The 15687-nt window shown below is 42.3% G+C and overlaps 1 protein-coding gene across 4 annotated transcripts; it reads left to right on the plus strand.

Moving 5' to 3' along the window:
* The first annotated feature begins 740 nt into the window (after window positions 1–740).
* On the plus strand, window positions 741–15448 carry CCDC90B (coiled-coil domain containing 90B). 4 transcript variants are annotated; one of them, XM_040544331.1, is made up of 9 exons: window positions 741–1205; window positions 5897–6016; window positions 8422–8525; window positions 11114–11215; window positions 11905–11946; window positions 12026–12097; window positions 12179–12232; window positions 13016–13130; window positions 14230–15448. In XM_040544331.1, exons 1-9 carry the CDS (start codon window positions 1073–1075, stop codon window positions 14283–14285), a joined length of 798 nt encoding a protein of 265 aa, XP_040400265.1. In that variant the 5' UTR covers window positions 741–1072; the 3' UTR covers window positions 14286–15448. The 4 variants fall into 4 exon arrangements, with proteins under 4 accessions (XP_040400265.1, XP_040400266.1, XP_040400263.1 ...); XM_040544332.1 differs by lacking the exon at window positions 741–1205 and adding an exon at window positions 3513–3831; XM_040544330.1 differs by lacking the exon at window positions 741–1205 and adding an exon at window positions 6902–7054.
* Window positions 15449–15687: the final 239 nt, after the last annotated feature.

Below are 15687 nucleotides of genomic sequence, written 5' to 3' on the forward strand. Positions count from 1 at the left end.
CCGAGACAAAAGAAGCCTGTGTGGCCTGGATGGTAAGCCTTTTAAACTTTCTGGGACTCCAGGGGTACCAGGTATTGAAGAAGGCTCAGGTGGTAAAGCAGAAGGTGATTTACCTGGGTTATGAGGTTAGTGCCAGACAACAGGCCTTGGGGCAGGACCGCAAAGAAGCGATATGTCAAACCCCAAAACCTGAGACAATAAAGGAACTGCAAACCTTTTTGGGAATGACGGGGTGGTGCAGATTGTGGATCTATAATTATGGATTGCTTGTAAAACCCCTGTATGCGCTCACTGCAAATGGGAACAGAAACCTCCAATGGACAAAGGAGGCCACGCGAGCCTCTGACCAGCTAAAGAAGGCTCTCATGTCAGCTCCAGCTCTGGGACTTCCAGATGTGAATAAACCATTCTTCCTCTTCTCCCATGAGAAACAGGGGATTGCCCTGGGAATACTAGCACAGGACCTGGGCCCATATTGAAGGGCAGTTGCTTATTTTTCTAAGCAGCTGGATGATGCCGCCAAGGGATGGTGGGGATGCCTCAGAGCCATTGCAGCAGTGGTGCTAAATATCCAGGAAGCACGCAAGTTCACCTTGGGCCAGAAAATAACTGTGCTAGTGTCTCACACAGTGTCCTTAGTGCTGGAAGTGAAGGGCGGTCACTGGCTTTCCCCACAAAGGTTAAACCAAGGGGAGCCAGTACACCATGACTGCCTGGAGACCATCGAAGCTACCTACTCCAGCCAAAAACTCCTTTTGATGATGTGGATGATCCTCCCATCAGCTTCACTGATGGGAGCAGCTACGTCATCAGTGGAAAACGACATGCTGGGTATGCAGTTACCACTTGCAAAAAGGTAGTAGAATCTGGACCTTTGCTGACAGATACCTCTGCACAAAAGGCCAAGATAATTGCTCTGACCCGTGCCTTAGAAATAGCAAGAGGAAAGAAAATAAACATCTATACAGATTCAAGGTATGCATTTGGAGTCGTGCACGCACACGGAGCCATCTGGAAAGAAAGACGACTGTTAAATTTGCAAGGAAAAAATATCAAACATGAGAAAGAGATAATGCACTTACTGGAAGCGGTCCAGCTACCTGAAAAGGTAGCAGTCATGCGTATTAAGGCACACCAGAAGGTGAGCTCAGAATTGGAGGAAGGAAATGATCTGGCGGACAGAGAGGCAAAAGAAGCAGCAAAAGGTGAGATAGCAACTGAAGGAGCCCTAATCCCAGATGGGCAGATCCCCCTTGAAGGTAAGCCAGTATATAACAAAAAGGACAGAAAATTAATCAAAAGTCAAAAGGGAGAGTATAACCAAGAGGGATGGGCTATTACCGAAGAAGGGAAAGGGAAATTAGTCATCCCCTCTAATTTGCTATGGTCACTAGTAAGGGAAGAACACCGGAAAAATCATTGGGGAATAGATTCCCTATATAACTATCTGATTGGGAAAATTACGGCTAGGAATTTGTATGCTACTGTCACACAAGTAACCCGACAATGTGACCTCTGCCTCCAGACCAACTCCAAAAACATCCCCAAACCAAAATTGGGCCAAATCGGGAAAGGCCATGGGCCTGGACAACAATGGCAGATTGACTTTTCTGAACTTCCAAGAAAAGGGGGGTATTGATATTTGTTGATATTTACGGATACTTTTTTAGGTTGGCCAGAGGCAGTACCCACTAGAACTGCCAAAGCCTGAGAGATAACCAAGGTATTGTTACAAGAAATAATACCATGCTTCAGAGTTCCAGCCACCATGTCCTCAGACAGGGGGCCTCATTTTACCTCAAAAATAGTACAGCAAATTAGTTGGCATTTGGGCATAGATTGGGAACTCCACATTCCATACCACCCTCAATCGAGTGGTCAAGTGGAGAAAATGAACCATTTGATCAAACAACAGATTGTAAGATTAGGGCAAGAAGCTAACTTGCCCTAGCCCCAACCTCTCCTGCTAGCATTGCTGCGGATTTGGACTAAGCCCTGAACTAAAGAAAAAATAAGTCCTTTTGAAATGCTTTATGGGAAACCATACGGGGTCCAGAAGGGAATATCTACCCAGGTTGGGGAAGAGATGCTGACTACCTATATGGTGGCTTTGAGTAAGCAATTTAGAGAAACAGAAAAACATGCAGCTGGAACTCAGAGTAGAGAGCTGGATGGACCGGTGCCTGACATACAGCCTGGAGATTATGTATATGTCAAGTCTCTTGCAGAGAAAACTTTGAAACCACAGTAGGAAGGACCATACCAGGTGCTCCTTACTACCTTTACCGCAATTAAGATCATTAGGGAAGGAATTAAAGGTGTTTTCCCTGTTGAAGTCTGAAAGGCTGTTTGGGACAATGCCAGTGATTTTGAGAGGAAGTTCCAATCTTGGTGGACTCTGGTAAATTTTACCTATGATCCCATTGTTAACATGGCTACTGCCTTTGTGCTTACTATACGTAATGCCACAGTTTATGTTATCCACCCCATCATTGCACTAGGATTAAACCATGAGGAGACAGTGCTCTATCCTTCGGAGCATAGAATATGGCCACAGATGGGGAGTGAGAAAAGGCACACTGTAGATCTGGAATCATGTGTTACCCGGGAACAACAAGGATTTATCTGTGAAAGCAACACAATTGACGCTCAGGACGTATGTCTTGACACTGAGCAAGGTGTTTGCCACTTTGAAATTCATCCAAATACTAGTCAAAAGACTGTGCTTATATATTGGTCAAGGCTGTGTGTGTTTAAGAACTGCTTGTGCTTTTGTAGAAGTAGATAAGGAGAATATAACTCTCCCTAGCAAAAATCATTCTAACTTTTGTATTTGTAACTTTGTTGGAACTGTCGGGTGTGATATTTATATTTGGCACCAGTGGTATCCCACCAGTTGATCAAGTCTAACAACACAATGTATCACAAGTTACTACCTACACCTATTGGGATGAACCTCACGTTAGTGAGGCAATTAGTTAAACAGCAAGACCTGATCAACATTTTAATAGGCATTCAGGAAAATGGAGAAAAGACGTTAATTACTGTCCATCACGACACCAAGGAAATAAGTAAGGTTCTACAAAGCGTGAAACAAGACGCTAGTCATCACTGGTGGGATACACTTTTCGGGTGGTCACCAACAGCAAATGGCATTCTCAATACATTGTGTCACCCAATCAGAGTCATATTGATCTTAGTTGGTGTAAGTCTTGTATTGTATACTAATCTGGAACCGCAGAATGTTATACTGGATAGCCACGCTGACTTCTTTGTCACGCATCCATGGTATGGCACTGAGTGATCAGTACCGAAGAAGTTGGGAATCTTTGCCGTGAGTAAAAGAATATACTAATCTTCTAGAAAATGGGGGACTGAAGCCAGGGATAGAAGAATGGGGGTTTGCTTAATCCCAAAGCGGGGATAGGTTATGCATATGTATAGGCGTATTGGGAAACTTCATGCATATGTAACTCTTTACTGCATATAACCAAAGTTGCTGGCGATAACCAGAGCTGCTGAACGGAGACGACCGCAACACGGCACCTGCCGGGAGCCGGCTGCCAGGCCAAAATGGCGGCCGGAGTCCTTCCCGCTCTGTGCGCTATGACTCCTCCCCTGATCGCCGTCCCTCCGAGGACTACACTTCCCAGCGCTGCCCGCGGGCCCCACCGGAGGAGGGCGGTGCGGCGGGCGGTGCCTGGTGCGGCGCTGCGGCGATGAGGGGCAGCGGGCGCCGCGTTGCCTTCCTCGCCTCAGGGGCTGCCTCCCGGCCGGCTCCGCTCCCCCCTCAGCCGCTTCGGGCCGCGCTCCCTCCGGTTCCGCGGAGAGGTGAGAGGCGGCCGAGGGGCCCTGGTTTGGGTCGCGGCCCGCTGGGAGCTGCCGACCCGACGGCCGAGCCCCCGGAGCCGCCTGGTGACACGGGGCTGAGGCGGCAGGAGGGAGCCTCGGGCTGGGGGTTTGGGGGGGGTGGGAGCTGGGCCCTCAGCGGGGGCCACCTCACCTGGAGGGGGTCGTGGGGGCATCTCTGGGGGGAGCACAAAATGGCTGCCGGGGGAGGAGGTGCCCTCAGGAGCTGGGGGGGGGGCTGGTGGCAGCTCTCTGATGCAGAAGGAGCAGTAGAAGTCAGCAGAGGGGCACGGAAAGGTGTGTTCAGAGCGCTGGCAGGTTGTGCCAGCTGTGTGGCTTGGAGAGGCTGCAAGCAAGGAGAAAGGTGTCAGTGCCGCTTGAGGCTGTTGTCGAAAAGCTCATGGTGACGGCTTGGGAAAAGGGAGCTAGCAGTGTGATGTGGAGGTGCTGCAGATAATGGTGTGTGGAAACATCGCGGGCTCCTGAAGATAGCCTTGGGTTGAGAGCTGTGCCACAAGGCAAGAATACAGGAGTGGAGCCAAAGGGGAAAAAACAGCTGGCTTAGGCTGTCAGAAGATTTATGCTGTAATATTAGCTTTTTTTGAGAGAGACTGTGTCAGACGTATAACACAGAATCACAGTTTGGGTTGGAAGGGACCTTTAAAGACCTTCAAGTTCCAAGCCTCCCTACACCTCCCACCAGCCCAGGTTGCTCAAAGCCCCATCCAGCCTGGCCTTGAACACCTCCAGGGATGGGGCATTCACAGCTTCTCTGGGCAACCTGTGCCAGTGCTTCACCACCCTCACTGTTTAAAAAAAAAAAAAAAATCTATCTTACATCCAATCAAAACGTACTCTCTTTCAGTAAAACCATTGCCCCTTGTCCTGTTGCTGCAGGCCCTGGTAAAGCCAGTGAAAATATCAATTGACATGTTTAGCAGACAAAGAGCTCCATAATTGAAAGCTGTTATGACTCAGTGGGGGGTGTGTTAAGTTTTAGAGTTACTTGTAATGAATTGAATGTAGTTCATGTATGTAAACACGCTTTTTTGCCTTTCTCTCATTTTAAATCTAACATGGACTTTGATTTGGATATTACAGCTGTCTTAGTTTAAGTCACTTCTTTAGAGTAGATAAAAGGCAGCACATACCTTAATTTATCTAACAGTGACACAGCATAACTTCCTTTTTGTTTAAATGATAAAAAGCATTCAAGTAAATATCTAAATAAGAGAGAAAACAGTTCCATTAAGGGAGAGAGCCAGTGAGGTTTCAAGTAAGCGTGCATTTAGAAGTAACAGAGCTTTTTAGATAGCAAAGATTCTGTCAGAATGAAATCAGCGACATGTATGATGAGATGATGTCATGATGATGAGATGAACTGAAAAGTATCCTTGAAATAAAGGCGGAGAAGCTAAAAGCATCCTGTGGGAAGGTGCTTACATAATAAGCAGGGTGGGTCTTGAGCTAAGGAGATCTAGGATGTGTTAGGTACAAGCATCGCTTTTTCACCCAGTTACTGGTGAAGCAACAAATTAATTCTGAATGTTAGATCTGTGTAATGTGTGTGTACCTGTATCTGTACGCGTGGCACTCTCTGCTGGGTAGCAGTAGAAGAATGTGTAAAGAGAATATAGGTGAGGAATTCTGTGAAGAACCAAACGAATGTTAACCATAACCAGCAGAAACTGCCAGTGTATTGGAAAGCTAATGTTTTAAAAGATGAGAAACATCACTTCAATCAGGTTTCTACTATTGTTGTTACTTGTGGTAGTTTTATTTCTTGTGTATCAGGATGCTTGTCCTGCATGGCTCTCTAGTTAAAATTAAAATTAATGCACTTAAAATTGATGTGCAAGTCCTGTGTGGTATAAATTTCCGAAGGAAAAGGGACTGGTGGCTTCTGATACGTGCTATAACCAGGGAATCAAAAGGACCCAGCTTTTTGTTGCAACTTCCACGTGGCTTTGCTACGATGAAAGAAAATTACCATATTGCATGATAAACTAATTGGGTGAAGTTTAAAATACATGTTTGTCACTTCCAGGTTTTGCTGCCACACTCCTTAGGAATTCATACGATGTTAGAAGAGTTGAAATCACTCCACTGGAGCAGAGGAGAGTGACTTTTGATACTCATGCCTTAGTGCAGGATCTAGAAGCCCATGGTAAGTGATGTCTGTTAAATAATTCACAGAAAGTCTTTGAATTTAAGTACTATGACTTTGAGTGCTATCGGTTTTCCCAAATTACGGGTACTTTATGTTTAAAAGTTTTGGAAGCCTCTAGCTGAGTCTGGTGCAGGAGAGGCATCTGATACTCTTTAATGCTTCTGTAACTATACAAATAAACTCTTACATTAAATTTACCTTTTTTGTAGCTATAGGTAAGTTTACATAGCATCTTCCAGCTGAGGAGCATAATATATTTGACAAATGGAGAGCAGTGGTGGTGGTTGAAGAACTGTTTTCTGGTTAAAAATGCAGCTTTATTTGAAGAACTTTCTACTGGCTGCTAATAGTAACTTTTTTTTCCTAATTGTAAATATTTCCAGCAGCATTGTGCTGTAATACATCCTTAACACCTGTTCTTTTATTTAGTGAATGTGGCTGTCTTTTGTCAGCTGAAAGGTCTGTCTAGCCCAGGGTTCTGTCCCTTAGCAGGACTGCAAGTCTTTGTCTGCAGATGAGTGGCGCGTCCCCTTGTACCCTCTAGGCCTCCAGCTGCTCTCGCCTTGGAGGTATTTTGTGCTGGGTATGAGTTTTGGTGACCTCCAAGGGAATTCCTTTCATAAGTTTATTAAGCCCCTGAACTACTATGGGTTGGTTAGTACCCACAACGTCCTTTCTCATGCGGTTTCAGAAGTCCGCTCATTGTGTGGAAAAATACTTCCTTTTGTTTATGTAGAACCTGGCTTCCACTGTGTTAATCTGATGCCCCTCAGTCCTTTTGAAGGAAGAAGGAACAAACATTTGATCTCTCATGTCACTTAAGATTATGTAAACGTATGTCATGTTCCTCCATCTTTTTTTTTTTTTTTTTTTCCCAAACAGAAGATTCTTAGTTCATTGGATTTTCCCAAGCAGTAGCTGCCTCACAGGGGAAGGAACAGAGCTGCTGGCATTACCTGACAACTGGATGTCCCATGGATTTGAAAACTGACATTTCATTTATTTCGTTCTCTACTCTTTTTTTTTTTTTTCTAAGTAATTCCTAAAGTTTGGTTTGCTCTGTTGATCCTTCTAAGCATTGAGCTGATGTCTTTGTCAGGCTATCAATTCTCTGTTATGATTCCTAGATCTTTCTCCTAAGTGACAGCTGCAACTTTATCCAATTGAGTTAGGATTTTTTCCACTGTTAAGGTCTACTAATAATGTGTCTTAGTACTTAGAAGACTCTTAAGAGTACACTAATATTTTTTGTTGTTTTTGTTTGTTTGTTGCATGTGTGTCAGACTTGTCAGCCCCTAGTTCGTTACATCTCTTCTGGAATTACTGTTAGAACTGATGTTGTATTTGTCGCTTTCCAGTACTTGAGGAGTCAGGATAGCTTGTTAGATGTTACTTGTCCTGAGTACTAATTCAACTATTTCTTGTCTAGTTCCTTTAGAACATAAGGTGAAGTCTGTCTGATGCTGCTCCGCTGTTGTTAATCAGTTTATTAATTTGTTCCATAACTACTACAACCCTTCAGTATCACAGTGACAGGGCTGTAAAGGTAAAAGTTGAAGAAATCCCAGAGCTAAGAGATGCTTTTAATGTTTGTCAGACTTGCTGCAGGCAGTTTTCAGGCTCCAGTGTCTTAACTCTTGCATGTATGAATTTCTTCACATTTTCTAAACTTCCAAGCAGCAAGGAAGAAGAGAGGAAAAACAAAATAATGAATTAGCAAGAACCTAGGCAACCCTGAAAATTCAGAGAAACTGAAGCGATGCAACCACACCTCTTAGTGGAAGGAAAATGTCATAAAGCATGATAGCTTTTTTAGTAATACAAACCAGTGGTGCAGTTTGATTCCAGTACTTAGAAGAGTTCGGTGACGTTTTTCTCAATAATTTGCCTTGAAAGCATATTTCAATGAAAAGTTAATTGATCCCAAGCTGGGAAATGGAGCAACTGAAATACAACACATCAGAGAGATTGCTGGAAATAGATTGTTAGGGTCAAAGCCCTCAGTACTGAATCAGATTTGACTAACGTGGCAGCTTTTTTTTTTTTTTTTTTTGCAAAAGTTTATAATAAAGTAAAATTTTGCTCAATTATTTTTATAATGCATGAGCAGTTAAACACAGTACAGAAATTCGGTAGTCCCATCAGCTGCTTGCAAAGACTGTTTCAGCGTGTTAAAAGTTAATGTTCTTCAGGTTTTTGCAGCGTTGTCTGTTTATTTTATGTAGTGAGATGTCACAGTGACCAAGTTCCACCATCAGTTTTCAGTAATTGTGTGATTTCCCATCTGCCACTGTAGTTACGTACAGCCCTTGAGTGTCCCAATTTATTGTGTACCTCTTGCTCTACTCATCATCCAGCTTTCTGATGTTACCTTAATTTGTCATCCTTCAACTGTTTTTCAGGCTTTGCAAAAGAACAAGCAGAGACCATTGTATCGGCGCTAATCACCCTGTCGAATGTCAGTTTAGACACGGTCTATAAGGATATGGTTACCCAGGCTCAGCAGGTAAGAACTTATTTATGGTGTGTATAAATATTCAACACTGTGTAAGTATAATGGCGCGTGTCCATATTTAAAGGACAAGTGAGCAACTCTATAGTACTATAAATACCTTACTGAGCTAGGTTTCAAGGTGACGCTAAGAATTTTAATACCTTACACCTTTCATCTCACAGAAGTGCTTTCCAAGTGCAGCCACAATGTATAGGTTTAATACAAAGCTTGCTGCTTTAGCTGCCGAGAAGCTCTGAGGTAAATCCAAGATCTTAACTACTTTGCAACAGGTCAGGGCAGAAGAGGAACGCAGGGAGTTCTTGAGAGATAACAAAACCACCTAAAATAGCAGAAAATGGTCAGTGTTTTTACTGAACATTAGTAAAGATGCTGATTCTGTTCGCAGATATCCTGTATTTTCCTGTTTTCTTGTTCATCAAATGAAAACTATTATTAAAAGTGTAATTTTACTCCTGCATTTCAGTCTCTAGGCTACATCTGCTGTAAACACAGAACATGGCTGGGACGTGGTTCCCAGACACCACCACATGGTTATCCAGAGACGTAAACACTTACTGCAGCCCCTTGGCAGCTATCAGTCTCCTGACCTGGGCACACCGTAACAGAAAGTATAGGGTCAGCAACTGTTCCCAGAGGGTAGGGTTGGCAGAGGCACCACGTTTTAGAAGGAAGAGATTTTAGCCATCGAAATGTTATCTGTGGCATGTCAGTTGCCCTCAGGGACAGCAAGTAGGCTCTGACTGACTTAGTTTTTTGCATATACCTAGCTGTTTGTGCTGGGCCAGCCAACACCTCAGCCTGTATTTGAGCACGGCGACGAGTTATCTCCTTTGCTCAGACATTCAGGCTCACGTTTATGAACGTGTCTCGAGGCAGCAAATCAGTTAAGTAACACGACTGTTCCTTCTGTTGATAATAGAGGTGGTGACAAGTTTCATTTTAACAAATTGCCAAAATAAAAAGAACTTTAGCTTTTTCCTGTAGGCTAAACATCTGGGCCAGTATAATAAAGATCTGATGCACAGTAATGTTTTTAATAATTAGTCAGGAAGGCTGTGCAAGCTAAAATTATGTGCCATTCTTCTTCAATGAGTTAATGCAATTAAGCATACATTGCTATTTCATTTAAACTGCTGAGCCTTACTTCCACAGATTTTTATCTTGCTGGCATTTGTGCTTAACAACAGTTACTTAACTTTTCCCTATAAGTCTCAAAGATAAGACAAGAACTTGTCTCTGTTTTTCTGTCAAAAGGGAAACGTTTCTGTTTGGAGTTCCTAATATACGTTTTTAAAAAAGTCAGTATCACAAATACAACTTCTATGGAATTGTGTAGGTAGAAACAGTTTTTTAAAGTGTGGACAGTGTCCAGGTTGAGTGTTTTAACATGAGATGAGGAGACTGGCACTGTTTAATCTTTGTTGGTGACACGGGCAGTGGGATGGAGTACACCCTCAGCAGGTTTGCCGATGACACCAAGCTGTGTGGTGCAGTCGAAACACCGGAGGGAAGGGATGCCATCCAGAGGGACCTGGACAGGCCTGAGAGGTTGGGCTATGTGAACCTCAAGAGGTTCAACAAGGCCAAGTGCAAGGTCCTGCACCTGGGCCAGGGCAATCCCAAGCACAAATACAGGCAGGGCAGAGAATGGATTGAGAGCAGCCCTGAGGAGAAGGACCTGGGGGTGTTGGTGGATGAGAAGCTCGACATGAGCTGGCCGTGTGTGCTTGCAGCCCAGAAAGCCGGCTGTATCCTGGGCTGCATCTAAAGCAATGTGGTCAGCAGGGTAGGGGAAGGGATTGTCCCCCTGTGCTCTGCTCTCGTGAGACCTCACCTGGAGCCCTGCGTTCAGCTCTGGGGCCCAAGAAGGACAAGGCAGTATTAGAACGAGTCCAGAGGAGGGCCATGAGGATGACCAGAGGGCTGGAGCACCTCTCCTGTGAAGACAGGCTGAGGGAGTTGGGGTTGTTCAGCCTGGAGAAGAGAAGGCCCCAGGGAGACCTCACAGCGGCCTGCCAGTACCTGAAGCGGGCTACAGAAAAGCTGGGGAGGGACTCTTTGTCAGGGGGTGCAGTGATAGGACAAGGGGGAATGGCTTTAAACTACAAGAGGGTAGGTTTACATTAGGTATGAGGAGGAAATTCTTCACTCAGAGGGTGGCAAGGCAGTGGAACAGGCTGTCCAGACAGAGAAGCTGTGGATGCCCCTAAGTGCTTAGGAACTGGATTCAAACTGCCAACTTGTTTTATAGGCTACTGAACGTTCATTGAAGATGGAAGGACAAATCTGAATTTTTTTGTTTCACTTCGTAAACACTTAGACTAGATACCCCTGGTTTTTTGCTTAAATTCAGTTAACATAAAAGCAACTGGAAAAAACACCAACTGCTTTTCTTGAGTCTGTCAAAAAAAACAGTTACAGCTATGAAATTCTATTATTCTGTCACTTTCCTGTTGGAGACCATTCACATTTCTGTGCTTTGCTGTAGCTAATTTCATAAGTTTAAACATAAAAATCTTTTCTTATTGGAAAGTGTGAAACTTAATCATTGACATATTTTTTTTTTTTTTGTTTCTAAGGAAATAACTTTACAGCAGATAATGGCACATTTGGACTCCATTCGAAAAGATATGGTTATTCTGGAAAAAAGTGAATTTGCAAACTTGAGAGCTGAGAATGAGGTACTAATAAATATTTTTAATTAAGCAGTTAAATTGTAGTTCATTTAGTGTAATTAAATTGGATTATATCTGTTTTATATTTCTGTTTGCAAAATATTTACATAGAATTAATTATGGATGCTTTTTACCAGAGTTGAAATGTTTGTATGTTGCAACTTCTGGGATCATATAAATGTATATTTCACTTCATACAACTTGCTTAATTCCTCTGGAAAGAAAAAAAAAATGTTCACATCTTAGAATCATCTTTTGTATTGGGTGATTCTAGTAGCCTTGTCACCATTAACAGTACAATCCAGGGAGAGCAGTCAGCCATTTCCTTGCAACAATTTAATTAAACTGGTGATTTAGACATGTTTTAGTTTTGCCTGACAGCATTTTAGTGTTTTTCTGCTCTCTTTAGTCTGAGAATCACAAGATCTTCATTGTATGTTTTCACAAAATGATTCCTTCGTTTCGGGAAAAATTTCCAGCAGATTATATCTGGCTGTATAGATACACTACATAGAATATAGATAATCTATAGGATGTAGATTAAATAGCCTAACTACTGTAACTAGGAACAAATTGCTCTGTTGCGAGAAAGATCGTGGAGGGGTAATCACTTATGTGCAGCAGTAATGCAGAACTGATTGGCTTGGCCAGCATTTTCCTGACTTTATTAAAAACTTTTTTTCCTCTTCATCTAGAAAATGAAAATTGAATTAGATCAAGTTAAACAGCAGTTAATGGTGAGTAAAGAGCAAGTAGCTATACACTCATGCTGGGGGAAGTAAATAGTTATTTTCATGATCTTTTTTTGTTTTACAGAATGAAACCGGTAAAATCCGAGCTGACAGTAAGCTAGATATAAACCTGGAGAGGAGCAGAGTGACAGATATGGTAAGCTGGTCTATGAAGATACTCTGCCCAGTTTTATGTCATTTTCTCTTGCTACAATTGTAATTTATCTTTTATCCACAGTTTACAGATCAAGAGAGGAAATTGATGGAAGCATCTACAGAGTTTCATAAAAAAGTAAGGAGTGAATAAAGGCCATTTTATATTGAGCAGGGTAGTTACACTTTGCATGTTGCGTGAACACACAACTTTTGTGAAGCTTAATAGATACTTGAATGTAGTAAAACAAAATGTCAGCACGTATCACATACGCATGTTGTACGTGTTTATTGCTTCAGCGTGGGGGATTTGTGCTGAACATCACCCAAGCAGAAGGCGTGCAAGACTTGTCCCTCGCTTCCAGAGTGCCTTTCTGTAGGCTGTTTCAGGTGGGCGTGCACCAGCACGCTGCCTTCCCCAGTGCTAAGGGATGAGCTGGTCAGCCCTGCCAGTGGGATGGTTCAGATACCTACAGCCAAGCAGGTTTCAAGAGCTGGTAAAGCCTCTTTGAAGGCACTGAAGTCTAAGAGGCTGATGATGGATGTTTCCCATCTTCAGCATCTCATCCATTTCCCAGATACGGCTTGTGAATTCTTAAAACTTTGTTCAGCAAAAATTCAGGGGTACTATCTGCACATTGTAGAAAGCCTTCTTTAGGAGGCACTTGGCAAATCAGAGATAAAACTCAGACCATACGGATTTGTTTCTCTTTTTCTATCTCCATCCTTAATATCTTTCCTGTATTGTATTAAATGCTGTTCTGTGTTTTCGAAGATCACTTAGCAATTAAATATTTTACTTCACTGATAGGTTGGAAATTTTTCTTTCTTGTTGTTGGTAGCATGGTATTCCTGTTTGTTTTTGCAAAGCTGACAGGGCCTGAGATCGTCATCAGATATATGCCCTCTTTTAATGTTTCAGGATTCAAGTACCAACAGCGTTATTTCAGAAATCAGCAATAAAATTGACACTGAAATAGCTTCCTTAAAAACACTGATGGAATCGAATAAACTTGATACGATACGTTACTTGGCAGGTATGTGATAGACGAGGAGGTGAGTGCCAGTAGAGTATATGTGTAAAATTTTATTCAAGACTTGCTCAAGATGACATGAGAAGTGAAGTCAGTAAGTCAGTTGCGCAGCAGCTGATAACTGGAATTGGGTGGGGGCTCCCCCCCCCCAGTGACTGAAAGAAATGGAACACAGAGCATGGAAGAGGTGAGAACACAACAAACACTGCAGCTGGAGTATGATTGTGCCCCAAACTGGGATTAGGAGGAACATGAACAAACAAAAAAAGGGGGGGGGGGAGGAGAAATCAAAATACCCTGTCTAGTCTGACAGTTCATGTGGCAGGGTTGCTACAAAAGTTTTCCAGAGGTTGCTTAGGAATGCTAGCAAGCTTTGAGGATTAGCCTGAGAGTGACCAGTTCTGTCTCCCATTCTGACTTCCACAGAAACAGTTTCGCTGTGGCAGTACGGGTACTTTCCTCTACAGAGCAGAACAAATTTAAGTCTGATTTGAGATGGAGTTTTCAATATATAACCAATGAAATCTGTATTTCATTGGAGCTGGATAAGAAGACAGTTACACATATTTGGAAATAAGAACAAGTTCAGAGGGAAATGTAATTAACTTTATTCTAACACTAACTGAAACACTGGTTCAACAAATCTGGAAGACAACTCATCAAACTTCAGAGATGATATCCTAGTGTCATGTCAAATGTGTACTGTCATTTTGCTCAGTGGAAAATCTTTTTAATTATGTTCAATGAAAGACCTGATACAGCCATCTATCCTGTAATACAGTTCCTGATAGATGGGCAACGATAGTAAAAATCGCTGTAGTCTGTTGTGCTCTGTTATCCACTGTGACTCAGATGTGTTCCTGAAAAAATGGTTCTGCAGGCTGCTGAGTTTGATCTCGTCTCACTGTCTAGGCAGTGCTACCATGCAGGATATTGCACCTAAGACAAGTCATTGTTTTCCAGAATTTTCACAGCTGTAAACAATCGAAGTTTAGGAAGCAGTACTCTAGAGTTATCCTTCCATATGTTTGCAATTAATTTCCTGTATTTACAAGGTGATACAATTTAGCATTCATCTAATTACTACTTTTTTTTTTAACAGCTTCAGTATTCACTTGCTTAGCAATAGCACTGGGATTTTACAGGTTCTGGAAGTAGATCTAAATGGAACGAGAGCATCAAATACAGATGGAGAAAAGGCCACCCAAGCAACATCAACTAGACAATCACGTTTGAGCTTAGATAACTTTGGTACCTTTTTGTTTTGATATTCTTACTGTGCACTAAAGTGTTTTCTGACTTTGTAACACTAAAGATCAAAATAATTGAGTGGGGAGTAGGCAAATAATAGTAATATTTCATTGTCCCCTATTGAATAATGTATTTATTTCAAAATACTTCTATATAAAATCAGAAAGTGTTCCCTAATGGGTTTTAGAATCAAGTCTGTTGTCTTTTAGAACACTTCCAGTGCTCTCAGCTCCACTCAAACTGGAGATACTAAACACCTGACATGCCCATGAAAATATGGGACTACTGTTTCCGAATTAGTATTACCAACACGGGGGAATTCCAGCAGATCTACGCTGACCAAGCAAAGTAATCTGAAATGTCGGAGCTGGATGTTTGCCTGTAGTCTGTTCCTCTCTTTTCTGATGGGTTGAAGCTTGGTCCTTTGGTTTTATATTTTCATAAATAAATAGGAATATATATACATATACATATATATATATATATATATATAAAAAACGCACTCCAAGGCCTTTACTAAAGAATCCTTGTTCTTCTTGAAGAATGGTTTACATACAGTTAAAATCTCATGTGAAACCAAAATGTCTCTACAGATCTAGTTATTTTTAATATCTTCCAATTTCTGTAACCCTAGAGGCCAGCTCTCCAATGGGAAAATTTGTCTTCCTCTTTCTGAGGGGAAATGCCTCTATTCTCACCAACTGCATACAGCCCTGGGACCGACAAGTGCTCTTAACTCCTCCATTCAAGGAGTACTGAGTATTTCCAATAAACCTTTGTGTGTTTTCTGGGTATAAGACCTGGCTTGTAACACAGAAACTCAACACCTCAGATAGTGTTGTTGTGGCTCTTGTTGTCCTGCTCCCATCTCCATGCTGCTCCGGAGTGGACCGTAACGCTGTGAGGCAGGCTCGACCTTCAGGTGGTGATGATCCCTCCTCTGCTTTCTGCAAGGCCTTCGCAGCTCTAGTTGCAGAGGTGGGATGTAAAGGTTGGATGCCTTCCCAAACTGAAGCAGTCACGTCGTGAGTACAAATGCCTATGCTTGGGGAGATTTCTTTTAATAATAATTAAAAAAAAAAGCCAAAAAAGCCCTTCCGGGACTAAACTTTATCAGAATAAGCCCTTTATGGGGTATAGAGTTTATAGTACTGTATAGTGGCAACTTTTGTATTGCGGTTCTGTTTGCAGTTGAACTTGGTGGTATCCTGCAAATTCTTGTATTCTGTGCATGACATTATGTATTTAACATCTACATTTATGAAAATAAAATTAATTTCTTATATTTGCTATCTGAGAGACTTGAATA

Source organism: Cygnus olor, chromosome 1 (genome assembly GCF_009769625.2).
Source record: "Cygnus olor isolate bCygOlo1 chromosome 1, bCygOlo1.pri.v2, whole genome shotgun sequence".
Classification (NCBI taxonomy): domain Eukaryota; kingdom Metazoa; phylum Chordata; class Aves; order Anseriformes; family Anatidae; genus Cygnus; species Cygnus olor.